Source organism: Oncorhynchus masou, chromosome 24, assembly GCF_036934945.1.
Source record: "Oncorhynchus masou masou isolate Uvic2021 chromosome 24, UVic_Omas_1.1, whole genome shotgun sequence".
Taxonomy (NCBI): domain Eukaryota; kingdom Metazoa; phylum Chordata; class Actinopteri; order Salmoniformes; family Salmonidae; genus Oncorhynchus; species Oncorhynchus masou.
Genome location: NC_088235.1, coordinates 64649464 through 64675052, shown reverse-complemented (window position 1 = coordinate 64675052; position 25589 = coordinate 64649464). Strand labels below are relative to the sequence as shown.

The 25589-nt window shown below is 39.4% G+C and overlaps 1 protein-coding gene across 2 annotated transcripts; it reads right to left on the bottom strand.

The window, feature by feature from the left end:
- Positions 1–241: 241 nt before the first annotated feature.
- On the bottom strand, positions 242–19133 carry LOC135512478 (sphingosine-1-phosphate lyase 1-like). 2 transcript variants are annotated; one of them, XM_064934547.1, is made up of 14 exons: positions 18980–19133; positions 13813–13978; positions 12478–12545; positions 10182–10329; positions 9275–9354; positions 8958–9086; positions 8732–8820; positions 8433–8541; positions 7936–8034; positions 7169–7315; positions 6780–7018; positions 6156–6302; positions 5858–5978; positions 242–5736 (listed from the first exon to the last, which is right to left on the bottom strand). In XM_064934547.1, exons 1-14 carry the CDS (start codon positions 18989–18991, stop codon positions 5584–5586), a joined length of 1707 nt encoding a protein of 568 aa, XP_064790619.1. In that variant the 5' UTR covers positions 18992–19133; the 3' UTR covers positions 242–5583. The 2 variants fall into 2 exon arrangements, with proteins under 2 accessions (XP_064790619.1, XP_064790618.1); XM_064934546.1 differs by lacking the exon at positions 18980–19133 and adding an exon at positions 14804–14947.
- Positions 19134–25589: the final 6456 nt, after the last annotated feature.

The following is a 25589-nucleotide window of genomic DNA, read 5'->3' as shown; positions in this document are numbered from 1 at the left end:
CCAGTAAAAATACCATAGATACTGTATATCAAACATTCCTCTGTCCCCAACTGAGCAGAATCAGGTAATGTAAAATCAAGTGTCTAATGTACATAACTCTAGCTCAGACTCTTTGAAATCTGGGGAAAATCGATTTGATCATTCCAACATATTTGCTATATAAAACACTGACTTTGTCAGTCTGTCTAGTCTGTGTGTCTGAAATGGTTTTCCTGTGTAATGTTTTGTAAGTGACAAATAGTTGTTTGAATAACCAGTAAGTGTCTGTTTATTCATTTGTCCAAAGTGTAGCCTACAGACAAAATGGGGTCAGCCTCAATATTTCACCCCTCCTAGAAATCATATTATAAAACAAGGTTATCACATTGAATGAATCTCTAAAAACAACAAATGGAACAGCTGTTGTAGGTTTATTGAAATTGTTATGGTGCTCAGCTTCCTGTGTGCTGAAAGTATTTTGGAATCAATTGTTGTGCTGAAAGGAGTGTAACCATGGCCAACAAATGCTTTCCAAAGGGGTTTTCTCTGGAATTATGAAGGGTAGCAAGAAACTACTCAATAATACAAATAGCTACAAATTCATGCTACTATATTTTTAGATTTTCAAAAACATTTAATGATATTACAATTTACATGTACAGTATAAATTAACTGGACCTTACTGAACTTGATGTTGCAAAGCCAAATCCCTAAGGCTAATCGATACATATAAATAGAATCTACATTTTGAGATTCTATACATTGGTATTATCCAACAGCCCTCATTAATCTGGCCTCTGAAGGCATACAGGTGAATGTGATTTATTGCTGTGAAGATTATGCCCTTAGACAATAACAGAAGGCATGATCTTAACCCTACCTCCTTGAGGGCAAGGCGCTTTGTTAAGATTTACACTGTACAATTTAGACTATGGTGGGGTAAGCACTAAGCAGCAATTCAGGTACTATCACAATTTACATTAAATTACCTTTATGTTTCTTTCGCAATTTAATATACTCCTGGCTATTAAAAATGTCAACATATTAGTGGTTATTTCTCCATTGATGGCTCCACCTAAAAAAATAGAAACTACCCATTGTCAGATCTTTGACTCTTTTGTTCAGTGGTACTGTATGGTTCCATTAACTACTATATTTACTGTATATTTTCAGGTAATCCAGCTAGTCTCTTCAACTCGTCTGAGGGCCACCCTGTCTATTGGTTTTCATAGTTGCTATATAATCAAGCATTGATTTTGAGCTAGAAAACCAATCAAAAGAACAAACGAGACACCGCAGCCTTCAAGGACCAGGAATGACCCACAAATGAGTATTTACCCCAAAACACAATCGTTGCAGATAAGAAAAATCACAGTGATTAATAAGAATAAAAACAGTGGTCACACAGACAATGCTTAAGAATTATACAACAGGACTGGGCTAAAAGTAAAATGGTATGATTTAAAAGCCATCACATCATCATAACATTGTCAGATTATTTCCCTTTTTAATGACTCCAGAAGGTAAAACATCTACGACACAAACCACATTTCCCTCCACAGTTGTGAGTAAAGTAAAAGTATTATTTTTTTTAAATGGAAGTTTCGGTACAATTTTATAAATATGGTGGGAAAGTGAGCATGCAGTATTTTCTTTGTTAATTTTTTAAATATTCGTATGAATCTGTCAATTGGATAGAAACCTAGCTACAGACATGGAAAGAAAAGTGGATATTCACTTAAGTTTGACTGCAAACACAAATGTGAAAGCACATGGAACATTTTGATGGAAAGATCATTTAAAGTGTTTTGGGGGCATACCAAGTGTACATCCAGTAGTTTTTTTTTTTTTTTTTTTTGCAAACAGTTTTATACCAGTATTGCTTTTTTAAGAACACTGCAGTTTATCAAATGCCATACGTTTTAAATGTTACATATGAAAAACTGAGGCAGGCTTTTCTGGTATTCTTTAGACCTATAATGACTGAACAAGCAACACAATTGCATTGAACAGAAACGGAGGTAGATAAAATTAGAAGCCAAATCAATTAATTAGCTACAAGAACACATCATTGAGATGGAGACTTTACAACTTCTAAAGATATTTCAGTGTGTATTCTGTTCTTTGAGATCATTTCAGGTCTAAACCATTCAATTAAGGGCTAAACCATTGTCTCAATGAATAGAGGGGGTAATGAATATGTTGTCAAATCAGTGGATTGCAGTCTCAGATTCTTAATAACATAGTGGCGGTGTACAGTATACTAGGTGATGTGTTACAGCAGCCAGGGTTTCTTGCAGTCTAAATTATTACTGAAAGATGCAATTAGCCACAAACTGACCGCAATTAGTCATACATGTATATATGCAATATAGTACAAGAACCTAGGTAGGTAATGTTAAATTCAAAATGGGCTCAAGTCTTAAATGATTCAAGTATGTTGTCCTTACAAATACATGCAGAGAACATTGCTCCCTCCTGTTCACTGGGTATTTATTTCACTAGGACATTGGTGCTTTTCAGTTAAAACCATTATTTGTTGTAGATGAATCAGAGACTGACAAACACTGTTGTTTGTACCTGGAACATTGAGTATGAAAGATGTCCTCTGGCGATTATTATTATTTTTTTTTACTGTTAAAGCGATATCCCAAAGTACACACACTAAAGGGTAAAAAAATAAAAAGTCAGCCTCTCCCTTGCTTGAGGAAAAGTAGAGGCGCAATAGAGAAAAATAGGAAAGTCCCCCTTTAGCGATATCATGATTTACCTGAACCACCTATTGAGATGTGCTTTTTTAAATCCGGTGTTAAACAAGGCAACAATGAACATGTCATCCTCCACAAATGATGCAGTGCAGTTGTCAGATATCACATGTGACTAATGTACATACAGTTGCTTACTATAGTGCCTCCCTTGGGCCAATGAGTAATTCTGTAAATGCTAGATCTCTCGGGCAAGACATTTGGATAAAGAGGGAGTTGGCTTTAGCACAGACCTATAGGGAGCCGGCGGAACAGGAATTCCCTGTTACGCAGAGATAGCTTACACCCTTATGAGCCCCCCTATCAGCCAATACAGTGCATTGTAAAAAGTGGTCATCCCCCTTGGCATTTTTCCCATTTTGTTGCATTACAACCTGTAATTTAAGTGGATTTTTTTATTTGGATGACATATAAATGGACATATACAAAATGGTCAAAATTGTTGAAGTGAAATGAAAAAGGTTATGCCTTGAAGAATGGGCAAAAATCCCAGTAGCTAGATGTGTCAAGCTAATAGAGCTGTAATTGCTGCAAAAGGTAGCTCTACAAAGTATTGACTTACCGTTTCACAATAAAAATATTTTGCATCTTCAAAATGGTAGGCATGTTGTGTAAATCAAACAACCCCCCCCCCCCAAAAAAAATCTATTTTAATTCCAGGTTGTAAGGCAACACAACAGGAAAAATGCCAAGGGGGTGAATACTTTCGCAAGCCTGTACAGTCGCATACACAGGATCTGTAGTACACAGAGTGATTATGACAAACAAGCACATGGTCTGGATGAGCACTTCAGACAGCAAGGTAACCCATAGGAATGGCTGCATGCTGCATGGGACCGTTACAAAAATATGACCCAGGATGACAATCACTCCCAAACCATCCCGTCCCCGACTAACGAGTCCAATTGTTCCTTCAATACTCCCCACTTGACAAACAGTTCAACAATATCTTACATTTAAAATGAAAAAAAAAATCCACATCTTGAGCACTGACCCACGACTGGAAAAGACATTTAAAGAACCCTCCCGGGTAGTCTTCAGACACGTCTCCAAAAATCAGCCAAATGGTGGTGAGTTCTGATCTTCCACCGTGTGTCACATAGTACTTTCCTAGACAATGTACTGGATGGTAATTAAAGATGTGGCCGATGTATCCCGTGTAATTTCACTAACAAATGCACAATTTTCAATCACCCCATTAAGATTAACGGTATCATTACCTGTTCTAATGTGGTATACCTGAGGAAGTGTATTTGTGGTCTATGCTATGTAGGAAAAACAAAACGATCTCTGAAAACCAGGATAGCAGAACACAGGAATAATATTAGATCTCTTGAGAAACCCTGTGGCTGTGCATTTCATGGAGGTTCGTCACAACATCAGATCTCCGAGATACATTGGTATTGAACATGTTAAGGCTACTAGGAGCAGGGGAAATACTGATAATCTATTACTGAGAAGAGAATTGTATTGGATTCACCGTTTGTCCACCATGTCTCCTAAAGGTTTGAACCAAGAGTTTGATAACAGACCATTTCTTACATGAATATGCTACGTTCAATTCGTCTTGCCACCCAGGTCTCCACTTGGTCATTTTGTACATTTGATTTTCTGTAACTACTACATGTGCCCATCTCATTGATATCAAATTATTAGAGGTAGGCAAGTTGTTTAAAAAAAATAGGTAATTGTAATTATATCTACGGCCACTGCACGACCCGTAATGGTCATATGTTTGGGTATTCCAACAATTTCCAAATCCTTTTACTGTTGCCCATGTTTTAATTTGTATGTATTTAATCCTTTATGACCATGAGTACCTCTGGGATTAATTATATGATTGACTATGCGCAAAAGTGAATTGAATTGTTTCCACACCCACCATGCGTCATGTGAGGTGAAATTAGTATATTTTGGGATGTGAGCACTCAGTCTGTTTGACTGGATGAAGATCTGTTTTGGATCGAAACATTGTGAATAAAGCTGCGAATTGGGAGCTTTAACAGGGTGCAGGCTTTCCTGTTCTTTACCCATATTCTTTATTAGCCCAGCCCCTATGTTGTTAAGGATGTGCGTATGACCAAACTTTTCTAAAAGACAGATAATTCCCCCAAGTTCCATCAAAATATTGCGAGGGTTAGCTAGACTCAATAGTGGCCATGTTGTTTTAGGTACTAGTCTGGAAAATATTGCGCCGAGAGACCTTTGTTCATAGATGCTACATATTAAGTTTCATGCAGATCGCTCATTTGGTGTCAAAAGAGTAGCATTAAGTGTTTTTTATCATGGTAGACGCTTCATTCACACAAGTTTCATCAAAATCGGGCCAGTGCTGTCTGAGATATCGCGTGTGACTAACGTATGAACGTACGGAGACAGATCAATAGTCCCATCCCTGATTTCATCGTGGGGGACAATTAATACAACCAGACCAAAACCCCTCAATGGTTTGAGCAACTATTCTATATATTTTTGTACAATAGTTGCTTTCACTTTCTACATATTTGAAGAATTCTCCTCACGATAGCTAAAAACAATGGCTTGTGCTTCAGAACATATCTGAAAAAAGGTGAGTAGGTAGATAAAAGGTGGGCAGGATAAGGCAAATGTTGAGTGATGTAGTGGGTGGACCAGAGGTGAGGCAGGCTGGTAAGCTGGGCTGTGTTCATTAGTCACCGACCTGAGAAAATGGACTGAAACATGGAGGGACTACTTGAGCTTATCCAGTAAACGCTCCTTTTCATTTTCCGTTGCAAAAAGTTTTACAACGCTTACCATTATGTTCCCTAATGAACATGACCCAGGTGTGTGTCCAGTCCACAGCCACCCTACTCCTGACTCAGTGGGCCTTGCCATTGCCATTCATATGGGTCTTCTGAGGCTGAGACGACTTGGGCTCCTCTGTGCTGTAGAGGCAGTCCAAGAAGCCTCGGGAGATCTCGGTCACCATGGATCTGTCAGGGATGGACTGGGCCATGCCATAGATTGCTCCCTAGAACATGAACACATGAATGTAGAGCCATTTATCCAATTTATCACATAAAATGAATGGATTAATATGGTGCACTGCTGTGTAGTGTATTCCAGGTAACGGAGTCAGCATTAACAATCACCATTCCAGTGGTCTTCTCATTGGGGTTTTTCAAAATGAGAGCCACCTGCTCTTTGATGTCACTGATTAACTGTTTGGCCACACCTTCATGTGTGTGCAGTACAGTACAACAGATATGGATGCTGTGATGGGAAAGAGAATTGTGTTTAAAAACACAAAAGGATTCAACATGGTGATGTCTTTGCTTGCTGGTACTACTTCAAAATAAAGTGCATAGTCAATATTCTATGAAATGTATACATTATAACTGATAAGTATGACTGAATTTCAAAGATGAGAAAAAGGCGAGGAAAACATACCTGGATGGATACTGTAGCATGTTGAGATTCCAACCCTTTGAAGTCAGTGCGTTGGATAAACGAAAAATGTCGAAGACGTCAGAGCCTATTGCCACCACGGACACTTCAGGGTCTCCAAACACAAACACCCCATTTATCTTACGGATTCTGTCCGGAAATAAACAAAAACATGTTTATCTCATCTAAAAATAGTGAGATCACAATGTGCTTGCCAAGAGCTCTTATAAACAGTCAAATTTAACAACATTTTATATATAGGTTGACAGACGGTTTAGGAATCAACAGTAAGAATATCAACACAGGTAGCCTAGCAGTTAAGAGTGTTGGGCCAGCAACTGAAAGGTCCCCATTTCGAATCCCTGCCCAACTAGGCGAAGAAAAAAAAATCTGTCAATGTGCCCTTGTGCAAGGCAATTAACCCTAATTGCTCCTGTAAAATCGCTCTGGATTAGAGCGTCTGCTAAATTACTAAAATGTTAATATCTTGATGAGAAAAACTACCATAATGTTTCAGATTGTACCTATAATAGTCTCGCTTTACCATACATCCAAGTCTTGTTCAGTGAGAAAGCCAGAAATCAAGGTTCTGCCGATAAAGACTGCAGTAAAAGATGGGTCTCTTACTCTGTCTTGATGGTACGTGCAGTGTCAATTATCTTCTTGGTGGCCTTTATGTAGCCATCCTCTCCCATGTGCATCATGGTAGCCCAGCACGCTGCGATGATACCGCCTGGCCGAGATCCTGCCACTGATGGGGACGCATAGATGCCCCCTTGCCAGTCTGGAGCCACAAAGTACTGGTAGTGCCTGTACTTCTTGTCACTATACAGGATCACTGATGAACCTTTAGGGGCGTAGCCATACTGGAGAGTAGAGGTAGATCAAAAAAACTATTCTTAGTCAACACCATAACTGGTTAAACGACAAGTCTATGGAACAATGAGCATCTTATGATCGAAAATCAAGAGGGAGAAAATGTTTGGTAAGACAGCCTGGGATCCACACCCTCTTACCTTGTGTGTGTCTGCAGATATACTGGTCACACCCTTTACCCTGAAGTCAAAGGGAGCCAGTGGATAATTGGCTTTGGCCATGAACACGATGAGAAACCCTCCCAAACAAGCATCCACATGCAGAGGGATGTTGTACTTTAAAGCCAGCTGAAAAACACCATGTGGGATGGATTAGGTCATTTCATGTAAAGTACTATGCCACAACAATGTTGTTATTACAGTGTTACTACAGTACTCAGGTATACAAGCAACTTAATGTTAAAGATTCAATGCAGACATTTTTGGTTCAATATCAAATCATTTCTGGGTAACATTAAGTACCTTACTGTGATTCTTTTCAAGAAAAATTGTTACAAAATGTCTTCTTTTTTTTAGCAAAGAGTAATTTCTCAAGCGATAATTTTGCTACAACTATGTGGGAGTAGTCTGAGTGGGAAGTGGAAAACTGAAAATTTGCTGTTATCGGCAGAGAGGTTGGGAACTTAACTAATTTACCATATGGGGATGTCGCCATGAAAGGCCAAAACTCCCTCCCACCAAAATAGGCTGAAATTTCAGGCGGCCTTTTCAAAACAGCCTCGACACTAAAAGGCCCTTGTCATTATTTTCACAATTTCACAGTATTATTCCGACCTCCTAGTGTGAAAATATATATAAAAACACAGGAACATTACTGCACTGGACCTTTAAGCATTACCAAAAAAATAAAAAAAATAAAAATAACCATGACTTTCCTTTTACAAGTACATAACAATGAGACAATTTACCTTTCCTACTTCCTCAATAGGATCAATGATTCCATGCGGGAACTGGGGTGCGGAACATACAAGCATGGCTGTGTTCTTACTGATAGCTCTCCTCATCGCCTATACAAAACAAGTTGGAGTTATAAGGAGTTGAATGTGTCACAATATTGCTTTAAGACAAATTATTATGGTGATGATAAGTCTCATCTACACTCACTAAGAACGAGTAATTGTAGTTGTTGCCACCATGTTTTTTGTAACTACTGCGGTCATGTCTGAAATGTTCATCTTCAACAGTCCAAACTGAGGATGTGATCCCCAGTCAGTAACGGAAGTGCCATATACATCACACCATACTCTCGTTACCTAGAGTAGGCTGGGGTCGAGGCTACAGTTCAATTGGGAATTTGTACACCAACAAACGTACATTTACTCTGACCTTTTCAGCGCATGTTGAGCACTGATTGATTTTATTCATTAGAACAACCATTTGTACAGGAACTAATAAATATACACACCTTAACATCCACTTTCATTGAATTTTTGTCCAGGGGGATGTGAACAAGCTTCATTCCAAAGTAGTTTGCTGCTTTGTCAAAGGCGGCATGGACACTAATTGGTGCAATGCTGCAAAATTAGGGGAGGAAATACAACACAAATGATTCCCAGTACTATATCACCTGTGAAATGCATTTTATATTACCATTTATGAGACAGACAACATCTCAACAATGCAAATCAAGCTTGTTCTGAGGTCATCTAGTGTGCCAGTTCAAAGAAAAAGAATCTGGAGGCTACATTTTGACAGTGAACTTACATTTCAGGATGTTTCACACCGCGCTCATAGGCCATGTCTCTGTACGCCTTGCATGCCATCAATATGCTTTCAGTTCCTCCAGAGGTGACCTGAACAAAGCAGAAACAACAAGGAACCATCAGTGTTCAGAATGTGCCCGTGCATAGGTTTTGATTATTCTCTCAAGTAGAATATTTCCCAAGCCATGGGTCAGTGAGTCTTGTGGGAGTACTAAAGGTAAACTCACTGTGCCACAAGTGTTGGGCCCACCGTTGAAGAGGGTACACGTCATTCTTACAACCTCTGCCTCCATCTTCCTCACACCAGGAAAGATGTCTGGGTGAAGTGGGTTGCTCCATGCAAAGTCTCCATACACCTAGCGACAAGAGGAGGAATATCAAAGGGAATCAGTAAGATATGGGATTTGTCATACAAACAACAAGGCATATTCTGACTGTAGTATGAGCTCTAAATTTCACATATTTCAGGGAAAACGTATTACTCAGAATACTACACACAGAAGTTTAACAAGACAAAAACGGTTGGTTTGTGGACTAGACATACCTTCACTAAAAGTTTGGTAAGTGTCTGATCTCCCCAGTACACTGCACCGGACACTCGTCCATTCTCCCAATCCACTTCATCTATGAAGAGCAGACAACAGCAATGCCTCAGGAAACAACTATATACTGTAACTCCACATCAACTACGAATTTAAAAATAAAATATGCTAAAAACACCCTGGCACACATGTCACATATTCTAGGATAAAAGTAGTCAATACAAAAAGGCACTGTAGGTCATTGGCTCCATAATATTGTCATTAAAATTGCATTATGGCTCCACAGAAGAACAAAAAGCAGTCTAGAACTTGCCAAAGCAAATTCTTAATTAACCAGGTTTCCATCCAAACTCTTTATGTGAGTAAAGTACATGTTGTATAATAAAAACATTTTTGTGACAGGCCTGAAAAATGTTGACAAAACACACTATAGACAAGGTGGGATCTATTTGTCTGTAAAATGCTTTTATGCGCATATATTGATATAATAACAATCATATCGAAGTAAACTTGGATTCATAATGTGTTGTGTGGTCCTCCCACTACCACTCATTGGGAAAGCATGCAGTTTATTAGGCTACAGACATAATAATGTGATCATTTAGGCTATATGTGCGCTCTAGCCAACAGCGTGAGCACACGTGCCAATACCAGAATGGGCACACTTGCTATAATTTGATGGAAATTTGATGGAAACACATCTCTGGTGGGAAAAGATTGTTGAATTATTGCATGGAATTCTGTCACCAATTGGATGGAAACTTAGATTGTTTCATTTTCTAGGATCTAGTCAATACAAAACATATTAGGGCAGTAGGGCACTGTAGGTCATCGGCCCCATTTAACTACAAAGAAACAAAGAAACAAAGCACCCCAGAGCATGCCCTGGGATAACTCTCAGCCACTTACTCAGTGTTTCGTACTCGCTGATCCTGTCTAGAACTTCAACTTGCGTTAGCCCTTGTTCAGGCAGCTGTTTGGTGTAGTTCATGCCCTCCTTCAGTGCGCAAAGACTGACAGACATGTCATCCAGGGCCTTGTTCAGCTGGGTCTGGATCTGTCACAAAGACACACTGAGTCAGTCACATTACACACATCACTGCTCAGACAACACAAACCATTTCCTAGAAGCAGTGACCCATTATGGCATTGAGAATGTCTAGGCTACAACACTCTGGCATTGACAACTTATCTAAAATATGGAAAAATCAATGAAAGCAATCAAAACTGGCTTGTTTGTTTTTGTGAAAGTAGAGGTGATAGCAGTGTTGTGTTCGAGACCAACTAAAGCAAGACCAGTTCCAGACCAAGATCGGTGTAAATCAAGTCTGAGTCAAGACGAAGACCGGAGGGGTAGGCGAGACAGAGTCAAGATCGGGAGGGGGGCAAAGGTTGGGAGACCAGAAAAAGTCAAATTCAAGACCATGATTGTAATTGTCAAAGCAACACCATAAGAGTCTAAAATGTCCAGTATTCCTGTGTTCAAAATTCAGAAGAACATAAGGATTCTTAAGACATTCAGAATGGTGAAAAAAAAATATGTTGAAGGACAAGGACATTCCTCTGTTGTTGTATTGGAGCTTGCTTGCCGTTAGTCATATCTTTGAAAATAACTTGTGTGAAACACTGTTGCATTTAAACTTTAAGTCACTGTGTGCTAAACATGAAATATTTTTTTGCAATGGGAAGTAATAGTTGCACATTTAGACTAGGAAACGTTTAGCCTAATGGTTGTGTGTTTTGTATTCTTCTAATTGGGACCCACTGGCTTATTATGTCCGAGTGAATGGACAGTTAATCATTTAACATCATGCTGTGTGTGACTGCTGTCTTTCCATCAGCCCTATGCAGGGTAGTGGTGCCTGGAGAAGCAGGTATATTCAAATTGTACATAAAAAAAATCCCAAACGGACTGCCCAGCGAATGAAAGGCACCCTGTGTGTTTTCCAGTTTTTTTTACAAATTAATTTTCATATTTTTTTTTTTTCAGAGTCGCACTCAAAACCCCACCTTTTTTATGTGACATCCACAACAATTCTTAAACCACATCAAGAGACTATTTTTCGAGGACTGGAAAAATAATAATGTAGTCTTTTTTTTGCTCAAGCCTACACCCCTGATGCAAACAGGTCATGATGACTGAATTGCGCAACACAAATAGCCCACTAACCAAGACTACTGATCAAACTTTCTCAATACCTGGTTTGCATACCCATTGTTGCCTTAGTTAACATTTAGTGGTAGATATCATGAATTGAAATGTTTTTCCTACCTACCGGCTACCAATATCATTCTTCTGTGAGCTGCTCCATGCTAAAACCAGTGCGCTCTCTGCCTGCAGATTATATTCTGCTGAAACGAGGCTGAGTGCGGCACCCATGTGAATATATTTAATTTGCTGTTCGATTGTGTAGGCTACTTTGCACATGATTTCTCGATTGTACTACATAATTGATAAATCGTATACTTCCACTACACCACTTTGATACGTATCAGTGGGGATTAAGGAGTATACGCAATGCCCGTAAAAAAGTGGGTATATGGTGACTGCGGGTATTCATGTTTAAAGAAAGGAGTGAATACATTTGACCTGGCAAAGAAGTTTCTTTATTATCGTCTTTAGTTAACCTTTATTTGACCTGACTAGGCAAGTCAGTTAAGAATAAATTATTATTTACAATGTCGGACTACACGCATTTATGCGTTTACTGAATGGAATCTGATAATTATGAGTTGTTTTTTTTAAACTCCGCTGGTCTTGGGAAGAAATATTCCTCACTGCCCGAGACAGAGTCAAGGCCGAGTACAAATGTATCCGACACAAGACGAGACACTCAAAATGTGGTCTCGAGTACTACAACACTGGGTGATAGCATACCAGGAAGATCTGGGCTAGTATTTGTGGCAAGGGAGCATTTAAAATAAGATATGCAAAATCAGTTATGTGAATATACCCATCTGATTAAAGTGTAGCCTATTCACACTCTCCAGTTGAATCCAAATACAGTTTAGTCATTCCGTTAGGTTAGACAGCAATGACCAATAGTAACCCAGAATTATCACAAGTCCATGATGTAAACTGTGTCAAAGGTCTCACCCCAATGCCGACACTCAGTCATTAGTGAGTGACTCATCCCACACTAGACAAGGAAGAGTACGAGCACATCTGTAGAATAGAGGAACAAAATAACCGCTTGAAACTTACTGCCGCGCCAACAAAGGGTATTTTTCTGATGAGTCGAAAGCACTGCTTCTTGATTCGGGATGTCAGGGCTATTAAGCAACAAAGAAAGAGAAGATTGTGTTGAAAGAATGCTAGATGTGCACGGGAGAAAACCACAAGCTGAATTCAATGGAGACTTTTTGATTAATAAAAACAGCTGATTGGAGATGGCAGACAAATCAAAAAGGCCAACAGCTGGCCCACAAGCTAATACTGGAACACCGTTTCTTGCCAACAATCCTGCCAAATGAGATTATGTGTACAGCCAGTTAATGCCATCAACAACAAAAAAAACGAATTGTAATTTCCCCTGAATTGGAATATGAATATCACTAATCTGTGGAATTCTAGAAAACGCACAAAACATCAGTGGGAACACAACATGTCTGAAATGGCTATGTCACCTGTAATAGCTGTAAAACACATGTAATGTACAAAGAGAGCCAAACTGAAGTTTGGAGCAAGAAGAAAAATAGCAACTAAAGTTCAAACGTATTTAAAATTGCTGGCCAGCACACGTCTGATTAAACCAAAAACCACTCTCCTTAAAGTGCTTTAACTGATCACAGAGATTGTTTTGTCAGCTGATCTTTGCTCACAATTGTATCAGGAATAAGTATTCAAGGCCATACAGGGATTGACATTAAGGGTTGCCCTATTGCTCAGGGCAAGTGATAAGTGCAGTTGTGCAAGTTGAGCCTGCTCTGAGGTTGGGGATTGACAATAAGGGTTGCCCTATTGCCCTGGATAAGTGATCTGAGCAGTTGTACAAGTTGAGCCTGCTCCCATTGAGCAGGGGATTTTTACTGATAACAACCAAAAAGGAATGAATTCTCAAAATCTGTTTTTTTCTGATTCCTCCTCTGTGAGTAGCCAAAAATAGCTACTTCAAACAAGTAACCATAATCTTCAGGCAACCCCAAAATACTCCTGTGCCTTTCAGACCTTAATGTCAATCCCTGCCATACTTCAAATTCAACTCTGGGTGTTTTAATGCTGACACCTTTCCCTGCGTCTAAATTCTCTACCAGCCTACACTTGAGCACTTCACCCAACACATTTTCAAGCATTGGATTGACGTAAGCATGAGCTAGAGAGAGTTTATACCATATTATTGCGCCAGTCCTTTTAAATCTATGAGAGGAAGTGAACAAGTGCACACTTACTCAGACTGGTAAAGAATCATGAAGCAGCATTGTCTGAATAAACCAACAAAAAAAAAAAACTCTCCATAATGTAAAACACAAAAACACCCACGCCACTTTTTATCCATGCATATAATAAACACATGCCTCATTACTGAATCTGAAAACGTACTTTCTTGCTGAAACAGGAAGCCTTTGACCCAGACTGCTCCTAAGGTAGATATGAGAGTGGCTCCAATGATCTGCCATGGTTCCAACGCCTCACAGTTGGTGTTCACAAGCCGCCTGCCTTCCTCCAGGTAGAGCAACAGCATCTCCTTGTACACCTCCAAGGCACTCTAGAAACAGAGAGAGAGATTACATTGCAAACTAACAATGGTCTAACAATTGCAGATTTACATTTACATTTAAGTCATTTAGCAGACGCTCTTATCCAGAGCGACTTACAACTTCTCCAAGGTGGCTTTCAACTCCAATTTGCTGTCACTCGTGTACAGTTTTAGACAGTGTCTGTTCTTATGCCCTGGTCCTAGGTCAGCTTACTCTACCATAATGCTAACATGAATATGTTCATCTAGAAGCAATGTGCTGATCTTGGGTCAGCATTCTCCATTGAAATTCCTCAGTTGTGTCATTTACAGGAGTCCGAGTGCCTCACAACAGATCAGTCACAGACCATGCACATCAAGATGGCACTGTCAGCAGAAAAAGACTGGTATATATATATATAATTATGCTTTTGTGTAAATTAGAAAGAATGAATGATTTTGAAAATATAAACCATGGAGACATATCCATCTGCACTGCTATGCAACGTGTAAGGATTTTATGGAGGATTCCAAGGACTACACATGCATATAGTGAAAACTGCTGAGAAAAGGAAAATATGGTCATAGCTAAAAAAAGAATTGACTTTGTTTTAAAGATCATACAAAAGTAAAGCTTTCATCCTACAGTGTCTTGCTTTGGGTTGAATATTTTCCCCTTATATGATCAAAATAGTGCGAGACAGAAATATGTCCCAATATGGACATCGGAGACACTGACTGTCCCCGCACATCATAGTCAATTATTCACATGAGTACTCATAGCAGCTTCACATCCCATGCACAAAATGTTAATGGAAAAGTCACAACACACATATTACAATGCAATTTGCCTACCTTGTAATCAATTGACAAGTTCACCACACTTTCCATCATATACAGTTCCACACACCATCTGTCAACTAAACATTTGTGAAAGTGGGAATACAATGCCCAACAAGCAATAACAAGTCTACTTCTGATTAGATTTCAATTGCTGTGGAAACGTGACACAATTGCAGTTGTGAAATTTGGTCAGAGAGAGAGAACGTGACTAGGACTGACATATAGCTAATATTCCTGAACCAGGACCAGGTGAGGAGGAGGAATGAGTCAGCTGACTAAACTCTGCCCCTATCAACCATTCGACATAACATATGTAGCCAATGGATAGGAGAAACCTTTCCTCTCCAAACAAATTATAGTACAGAGAAAGTGCAATAACATGTGACTGCAAAAGTTTGTTATCAATCGACTTAAAAGCTCATTGCTATCTGTGAACATTGAAAGAAGTGTCACTAATGTATTCCAAATACAAAGCACAGCATGAAAGACAAACACACTGTTTTAGGTGTGGACTATTGACTAACTGCTCGTATCATATTTGCATTTGACAAATAAACAGGAAATAGGCATAATGTCATTAATTTTATGAAGCAGTAAAGATGAGCACATCTATTCTCTCTTCACTTCTCTCTCGATCACTGGTTTTTACAACACTATGCTTGTCTGCTTGATAACAAAAAAAGATTGTATCCATAAAAGGTTCACATAATCAAATAGAGAAAAGCTTAAGGTCCATAGGACCGTAAACTTACACAACCACTATTCATAACCACTGGAACTAACATCACATAATGCTTTGGTGGGGATATATAACGTACTGGTGATGCATTCCCATGACATCATGCAAACTAACCATGCTAAACTCAAAAGTATTTGTTTGCAATGCAAACACTGAGGTACTTTGTTTGAAATGTAGGCTTTAATTGACTGAATGACTAATTGCTTAAGTGGAAGCACATCATTCCAGGTCTAGTAAAGTCACAGCTAACAAAATAGCAACAGTATGACATAAACAAAAGGTTTACGTAATAAAGAGTACTGACATTTTACAGACGGAGCCTTTGTGTCTTTGCATAATGACAAACCCAAATTCGACAATGAATGAACCTGAATAGAAACTTTGCCTTTCAATGACAATACACCCCCTGACAACAGTTACTCAGTCTACTTGTCTGTGTAACATACTCTACGACAGGTTTGCCAAGGTTAGACAAGTAGAGCAGAGTCGGGAGCAACAAAAGAACCATAACATGTGACCAGCCAAGTTTCAGATGGGCAGCTTATCTGAATGCCTTATCATAAGATTAGGCTTCACTGTCCATCTTAAATAGTGTAAAAAAACAACAACATTTTGTCAGGACTCAGGAAATATGTATGCAAAAGCTGTAGTACCCTTTGAGTTCAGTGCTTCTGTAGCACAGACGACAGAGCTGAGCATCCAGTGCCAAATCTCAGTTTTCATCTTCCATAAACTGGAGAGATTACATTTTGTCATCATGCTTCAGGGCAAAAGGCAAGTCCTGATGCAACAGGTACATTAACCATTCGCCACATATACTGAGTGTACGAAACATTAGGAAAACCTGCTCTTTCCTTGACATAGACTTGTGAATCCAGGTGAAAGCTATGATCCCTGATTGATGTACCTTGTTAAATCCACTTCTATCAGTGTAGATGAAGGGGAGACAGGTTAAAGAAGAACTTTAAGCCTTGAGACAATTGAGATATGGACTGGAGTATGTGTGCCATTCAGAGGGTGAATGGGCAAGACAAAAGATTTAAGTGCCTTTGAAAGGGGTATGGTAATAGGTGCCAGGGTTTTTCATGCTCAACAGTTTCTGATCTGAATCAAGAATGGTCCACCACTCACAGGACATCCAGCCAACTTGACACAACTGTGGGAAGCATTGGAGTCAACATGGGCCAGCATCCCAGTGGAACGCTTGACACCATTTAGATTCCATGCCCCGATTAATTTAGGCTTTTCCGAGGGCAAAGGGGGGTGCAACTCAATATTAGGAAGGCGTTCCTAATGTTTTGTACACTCAGTGTACATGCTCCAAGTTATCCAACGCATTTCTTTCTGACATTTTTCAAATAACCTACTTTGCCTGTTACAAAACATTTGTTCCCGGCCATCTTTGTATTAGGAGAGCAATGCAGTGCTGTAGCCCGGTCTTCACGCCTATTTTGTTCTCCCTATTGTTGCGTAAACACCCATGCCCCTGGTTTCCCAGGCCAGCCGTATTCTGTAAGGAGACCTTTGTTGTGTCCAAAGGGAGGTCATATTTCTCCTGGGAATGTGCTGGGTGTGAGGAGGAGGCTACTGCTATGGAAGACATCAAGGAGAAAATGGTGTGATAACATACACACACTCAGAGTTTTTCCTGGATCAAAAAGAGGCTTAGGGGGTGGGCGCGGAAATGTCTGCGGCTGGCCTATAAGCACGGCTGAACATAGGATATATTTTTTAGAGGCCCCCCATCTTGGCGTGTAGAGACATTTTTAAGCCAATTTCTTGCAGATCAATGCATTTTGTCAAGGATAAATGCTGTTTTTTTGCTCAAACATAATAAAATCAATACTTTTAAATTAATTGTTTTTGGAATTGTTTTCATCTCCATGACTGTCTAGCTTTTATTTTGGTGATTGTTTTTATAATATCATTTTTGAGAACTAACATACAGATGCCCATTATCTTTTCTACATACTTTTTAATCTGATTTTAGTCATTTAAATTTACACTCAAAGTGTTTTTCCACCCCCCCCAAAAAATAAGTTTAATTTAAATTTATTTTTAAACAGGTTTGTAGTTATGCGGTCCACCCAATGATTTCAATGACATTAGTATCAACACTGGTTTGGAAAACACATTCTATGAATTCTTAGGTCTGTATCTTATGGAAATTAGACCTTATACAAATAATCATGTCAAATACCAACATCTGAGCGTGTGCAATACTTAAGAAAATATCCTTTATAATCAGTAACATGCATAACATTCCACATTGTACTATGAATTTGATTATGCAGAATCACTTTAGTAGTTTTGGCGCATTTCCTTTTCTTTTCATTTAATGTCGACTGGATTCATTGTATGACCGTAATACAGTCGGGGTTTGACCAAGAGTAGAGTACAACACACCACATGAAGAGTGGTTTCTGGGAATTTACAAAACTGAGCAAATCCATGAAATTCAGAATGGGGGGGGAATTTCTTTGCCTTTAGTGCCTGGGTTTGGAGGCTGCATTCACTATGACCTAGATAATACAGTGCTGTACAAGTGATTTAAAAAAAGCAAAGTCCCATAGCAAAAAAAAAAAGAAAGTGTTACAATACAATACAATACAATGAGGTTCAGTGTGGAAATCTCAGTGTAAACCTCCCTTCATTTGTCTTCAATCACTGCAAATGAGATTGCCTGCAAGTTTCGTGGGGCAAAACCTGTCAAGCTACAGCATTAGTGATGGCTATACTCCATATTAAGAACACTGAATTTTATGACAATTTTGCCCCATTTCTATAATGTATTTGGCCAATTATTCACTTGAACAAATGTAATAACACCCTGCATTATACTGCAAACGCAGGGGTTATAAAATAAAAATCAAACTTATAATTAGAAGGCTATGCCTACAAGCATGAATGGTTGTTGAGGCAGTTAAAACCAAATGTTGTTCACAAGAATCAACACCTCTGGAAGATGCTTGAGGTTTCCATATCAGATTCATTTATATTTGTTGTTATGCCACATTATGCTCTCTGAATATATACAAAATAAAAACTACCCTAAAGAAAATGATCCTCACACTTGAAAAAGGTTCAACCTCGAAATAATTATAAATGCCGGGGGTGTTATTCAACTAGTAAGTCAATAAAAACGTGCTGTAGTCACTGTAACAATGCGCGAGCAATACATTGTAGCGCTCCAGGGCAAGTAATATGATTGTGTAGACACACTTCTCTCACTCCACTGTTCTAGACACTTTACTAGGCTATAGGTTGCAGCAATACTGTAAACATCATGATTATAATGTAAATCATTTGTCAGCAAGACCTACTGCTCGTATTCTTTTTGACACACGGAGGTAGCAACATGGCTCAAGCTAACGTTAATTGTACATGTATTCAATACCATGTAGGCTACTTAGAGAAAGAACATGCATCTGGGTATATTATTTACTTACCCAATAGTCCATAGTTAGTGTCAAGGCAAGCCTTCAGCAAATGGTTGTCTTCACTTTTTAGTGGTAGCGAAAGTCACTCCAATATCTTTTTGTATAGCGTGCTTTGTGATCGAGGTTCTGATTTACATGGCACTATATCACAGACAATCGTAACCTAAATTCAGGAAGCGACAAGCAAGCAAGGAAACAACCGTGTCCCGTCTTAAAGGGGAAGTTCACCAATTGGAATATGTAGACTTATTTTCACTCCTTCTGTGATTGTAGTTAATCACTAAAACCGTTTTTTTAAATATTTTGTTTCATTACAGAGAAAATTGGCAGACACATTGTGCTAAGTTATCACTTGCCGTTGACTACAATGCATTATGAAAATATGTCTACCAATGTGTCTACCTCTACATAGCCCTTGATCATAACCCAGTTCCATTTAAACATTTTTTAAAACATTTAACCATTTTTATTTAACTGTTATTTAACTAGGCAAGTCAGTTACGAACAAATTCTTATTTACAATGATGGCCTACCCAGGCCAAACCCGGACGACGCTGGGCCAATTGTGCGCCACCCTTTGGGTGTGCCACCCTATGAACCAGGGACTGCAGTGACGCTTCTTGCACTGAGATGCAGTGCCTTAGACCAGGAACCCATTACACATAACATGCTGACCACACCGTGTGCGAGCGTTGCAAAATAAATGTACACGTACATGTTATTCAATCATTGCACCCACACTGCTCCTGCGCGTCAACGAGCGTATGCGTAGCCAGGCGCTAAAATAGAACTTGATTCTATTTGTGACGCTTGTCCCACCTCTCCCAGCTCCTCAACAGTTTTTAGGAGCCTATACCCACGTGTGTGATTGAAAGATAAACTGAGGTCCACACTTCAGTCGAGTTGGTGGTGGTAATGCACCTTAACGTTGGTTGCCAACCGCCATATAAAGTCCAAAGAAGAAGAAGCCTGAGGGAGAAGAGAAATAAAAACATACAAAATCATCTGGTCAAAAAGAGTATAGCATTGAATGTAAGGGAAGCCAGCGATCATTTGGCCTCCCTTGATAAAAAAATAAATAATAATAATAGCCAATCAGCATTGAGATCGGCCCTTTCCTAAATTAGCCAAGGATGAAGATAGAGATTTGGACGTTGGGTTTTACTTAATTTACCTTACTCACCAATGGTTATAATGGCGATTCTGATCCTTCCATAAATTCATACATTGTGCCCCTGGCCTGAGAGGGAGGAAGTTTAACATGTAGCTAGATATAGTAGGCTAATATTAACTAGCTGGCCTGGTGCATCATTGCCCATGAAAGGAAGAAGAAGTTGGTGGTTGAAGATATCCCTCTAGTGGTGTGGGGGCTGTACTTTAGCAATGTGGGTGGGGTTATATCCTGCCTGTTTGGCCCTGTCCGGGGGTATCATCGGATGGGGCCACAGTGTCTCCTGACCCATCCTGTCTCAGCCTCCAGTATTTATGCTGCAGTAATTTATGTGTTGGGGGGCTAGGGTCAGTCTGTTATATCTGGAGTACTTCTCCTGTCTTATCCAGTGTCCTGTGTGAATTTAAGTATGCTCTCTCTAATTCTCTCTTTCTCTCTTTCTTTCTTTCTCTCTCTCTCTCGGAGGACCTGAGCCCTAGGACCATGCCTCAGTACTACCTGGCATGATGACTCCTTGCTGTCCCCAGTCCACCTGGCTGTGCTGCTGCTCCAGTTTCAACTGTTCTGCCTGCGGCTATGGAACCCTGACCTGTTCACCAGATGCTACCTGTCCCAGACCTGCTGTTTTCAACTCTCTAGAGACAGCAGGAGCGGTAGAGGTACTCTTAATGATCGGCTATGAAAAGCCAACTGACATTTACTCCTGAGGTGCTGACTTGCTGCAGCCTCGACAATTACTGAAATTATTATTATTTGACCAAAATGGTCATTTATGAACATTTGAACATCTTGGCCATGTTCTGTTATAATCTCCACCCGGCACAGCCAGAAGAGGACTGGCCACACCTCATAGCCTGTTTCCTCTCTAGGTTTCTTCCTAGGTTTTGGCGTTTCTAGGGAGTTTTTCCTAGCCACCGTGCTTCTAAACCTGCATTGCTTGCTGTTTGGGGTTTTAGGCTGGGTTTCTGTACAGCACTTTGAGATATCAGCTGATTTGATTTGATTTGCCAGTGAGCAATCATTTTAGGCAGGTAGCCTAGGACAATAAAAACTTAAAACGTGTACTGTATGACAGAGTCATAAACCGTTTAAGCAACGTGAAAGAGGATGGCATTGGCAATTCTCTACAAATAGGGTGAGTCAACATGTTTTTTCACACAAGTGCATACACACACATACAGAAATCAGTACCATGGACACCCACATCATATTTAGCTGACATGTATTGGACTAAATCGTTTTTGACATGTTTTTGTTGTCATTGTATCAGACTAAGCATAGGTGATTAGATTATGTTAACATTTTGAAGTTGGATTAGTGGAGGCAGCTCTTGTTTTCTTTGCGACTTGTGATAACTCTCCATTGTTATAAATCAATAGTTGTTTAGTAGTCTAAAATGTTGGAAACATTAACTTGCTTGATCATGCTGTCGGTCATGTAACGGTTTATTACATGCAAAATGTTTTGTGGACTTCACCAGACAGATGTTGCTCTCTGGTTTTGTGATGAAACAAAGGTGTGGTTGAATTTATTCTGCCACTGTGTCTTCTTATTGTCTCAGCCTTAAGCCTATATATCATGGTGTCAAGGCATATCATTGGACTAACAGGTTATAGAGCAAACAATGCAAATACCACAACACATAGGTTGTACTATTACTTTTCTCCCCCTGGAATGGCTTCCCCAGGGATTTTACCCACACACCGCTACTGAGTAAGTGCATATTTTGCATTTGTGAAATTATTTTGATGTGACATGAAAGTAAAGGGCTTTACGTTTCTAAAACCGTATCACAATTGAGAATCAATTCAGACCAGTCTGCATCTGAAAATACCACAGAAGTTCCTTGGACATTAAGGAGTAACAGTAGGCTCCATAAGAGTACATCTTGGGCTAACCTCTACCTAACCCAATAATGGACTAAAGGAGCCTAACGTTAATAATCCTTATAGTAGAAGGATCTTACATGCTTGTCCTGCCTATCCTATCTCCTCAACAGTTTTTAGGAGCATATACCCACATGGGTGATTGAAAGATGAACTGAGGTCCACACTCCAGTCGAGTTGGTGGTGGTAATGCACCTTAAAACCTGGACTGGACCCTTTTTTTAAATTGTCGCCTAAAATGACATACCCAAATCTAACCTCCTGTAGCTCAGGCCCTGAAGCAAGGATATGCATATTCTTGGTACCATTTGAAAGGAAACACTTTGAAGTTTGTGGAAATGTGAAAGGAATGTAGGAGAATATAACACCTTAGATCTGGTAAAAGATAATAGATAATACAAAGAAAATAAAAAACCGTTCTTTTGTCTTTTGTATTTGGGAACTGCACCCCTTGATTTGGCATCGTTTTTTGGCTTGCTCCTCAAGAAATACTGGTGGCCATGACAGAAGCCAAATGTGAGTTGGCTTGGGGGTGTGGTTTGTTGTGGGCATTTTCTTGGGTGTGTCCTTGCCACCACAGACACACCCTCTCAATTACAACTAGCCATCTGCAGGTTGAGTTCAATAACAGTCAGGACTCCATCACATTTTCTTGCAAGTATCCAAGTGCTGCCAACTTTGAAAGCTCATGCCCCTCATCCTGTGTGATAAAGAGTCATGAAGTTTGGTACATAGGTCCCTGTCCTCACAAGGAACACATTTGCCTCAAGAACTCACAAGGTCTGCCATGATGGATTTTCCGGCAATTAGAGCTTTGTGAAAAACACTTAAAAACGCTACTCCTCTGGCACCAAATGACCGATCTTCATAGAACTTGATATATAGCATCTATGATCAAGTTTTCTAAACACACTATAATCCATACTAGTACAGTGCCTTGCGAAAGTATTCGGCTCCCTTGAACTTTGCGACCTTTTGCCACATTTCAGGCTTCAAACATAAAGATATAAAACTGTATTTTTTTGTGAAGAATCAACAACAAGTGGGACACAATCATGAAGTGGAACGACATTTATTGGATATTTCAAACTTTTTTAACAAACCAAAAACTGAAAAATTGGGCGTGCAAAATTATTCAGCCCCTTTACTTACAGTGCAGCAAACTCTCTCCAGAAGTTCAGTGAGGATCTCTGAATGATCCAATGTTGACCTAAATGACTAATGATGATAAATACAATCCACCTGTGTGTAATCAAGTCTCCGTATAAATGCACCTGAACTTTAGATGTTGGCCACTAGAGGGAAGCAGTGTATGAGCAAAGATTTAGACTGATCCAATGAACCATTGCATTTCTGTTCAAAATTTAGTATCAAACTGCCCAAATGTGCCAAATTGGTTAATTAATACATTTTCAATTTCATAAATGTGCACTCTCCTCAAACAATAACATCGTATTATTTCACTACAATAGCTACTGTAAATTGGACAGTGCAGTTAGATTAACAAGAATTTAAGCTTTTTGCCAATATCAGATATGTCTATGTCCTGGAAAATGTTCTTGTTACTTAAAACCATGCTAATTGCATTAGCCTATGTTAGCTCAAACGTCCCGCAGGGGACCCACTGATCCTGTAGAGGTTTTAAATGACATCTCCAGAACCACTGGGCAAATCCGGATGAGCATTGACATATGACATCTATGGTCCAAGGTCTCTCAATACAATATCTTCCAGACTAGTATGTCAAACAACATGGCTGCTACTGACCAATAAACATTAATGTGGGCATGGTCTGGTACATTAATGCATATAAATCAGACACAGATATTTGTATTGTAACCAAACTTGGTACACATGTTCCAACACTGTCAAGGCTCAACATATTTAAGCATATTTCGAGAACATGTTTATATCTCTTGATCTGTATGACTCAGAGTGATTACATTTGGCTCACATGCTAAGGGATATGACTCTAGCTAATCTGTAAAATATGGTTACGTTTGGCTGCATGGGGCGTTGTTGGATAGGAAAAATCATTCCATTTGCATGTTGCGGACATATTGCTTGAGCAAGAGTCTTGGAAAATTTAGTGCCGATAGGTCCTGGAGAAGAAGATATTTCAAGCAGTCAACGTTATAACATGTTTTCCAAAATACGCATATTGCATGATCTGTTTAATTTTGAGTTGTGATATTTGGCAAATTTGGTAAGGAGTACAGAGGTAGCTCCTCCTAGGGTGATGTGTCCAATTTGTCCTGATGGTAACGCAGTGGGCCCACAGCATGAACCCCAACATTGCTGCTGGCAGCTATATTTACTATTGTTCCTGTTCTTCAATCACGGAAAATTAACATGCAAATTCCTCTGAGATGGTAACGTTTAGGAGGATGTAACTAGGCATGATGTTAAATACCCATAGTCCACACGCTCTCAGGCAATGCCTTGCCAATTAGCCACATGGTGGTGCTATAACAAGCAATTGTAAATGCAAACTCACCCTGCGTGACCTCGAGTCATGAAATTCGGTACATAGGTCTAGGCCTCACATGAAAAATATTTGCCTAAAGGACTATAAAGTCTGCCATGATGGAGTTTCAACCATTTTTAATTTTGTGAAAAACACTTAAAACGCTACTCCTCTGGCACTGAATGACCGATCTGCAGGAAACTTGATATATAGCATCTATGGACCAAGGCAACATTTTCCAGGCTGGCTTCTCCAACAATATGGCAGCTATTGACCAATAAACATTTACATGGGTGTAGTCTGGCACACAAATGCATGTAAATCAGACAGAACTTGATGTAAATGTTCAAAACACTGTACTACATAAAGCCATGACTACATGGAATATATTCCACATCAAGTAACTCATGCAAGCAATAAAATTAGGTAACAAAAACTGAGAAAAATACACCTTAATGTAACAGCGGGGACTGTGAAGCAACACAAACATAGGCACAGACACATGCATACAAACACACGATAACATACACAATATACACACACGTACACATGGTTTTGTGTTGTAGATATGTGGTAGTAGAATAGGGGCCTGAGGGCACACAACTAATGTGTTGGGGGAGATGTCGCAGGAATACTATCCACCGGTCCTGGGATTCATCATTACGCATAACTGGCAATCATTATGTTTCACACCTGGTGTTCGTTACCTTCATCATTTCCTCCCCTTTATACAGTTGAAGTCGGAAGTTTACCTTAGCCAAAAACATTTAAACTAAGTTTTTCCCAATTCATGACATTAAATCCTAGTAAAAATGCCCTGTCTTAGTTCAGTTAGGATCACCACTTTATTTTAAGAATGTGAAATGTCAGAATAATAGAAGAGAGAATGATTTATTTCAGATTTGATTTCTTTCATCACATTCCCAGTGGGTCAGAAGTTTACATACACTCAATTAGTATTTGCTAGCATTGCCTTTAAATTGTTTAACTTGGGTCAAACATTTCGGGTAGCCTTCCACAAGCTTCCCAAAATACATTGTGGGATTTTTGGCCCATTCTTCCTGACAGAGCTGGTGTAACTGAGTCAGGTTTGTA

Bases quoted from the DNA above. Each gene is read 5' to 3' on its own strand.
- LOC135512478 (XM_064934546.1), bottom strand. From the start codon at position 14,842: ATGATGGAAAGTGTGGTGAACTTGTCAATTGATTACAAG. The intron at 7,019-7,168 runs GTAAGAGGGTGT...TCTACTCTCCAG, and splicing joins TATCTGCAGACACACACAAG to TATGGCTACGCCCCTAAAGG. The intron at 5,979-6,155 runs GTATGTTTTCCT...TTCCCATCACAG, and splicing joins ATGCTACAGTATCCATCCAG to CATCCATATCTGTTGTACTG.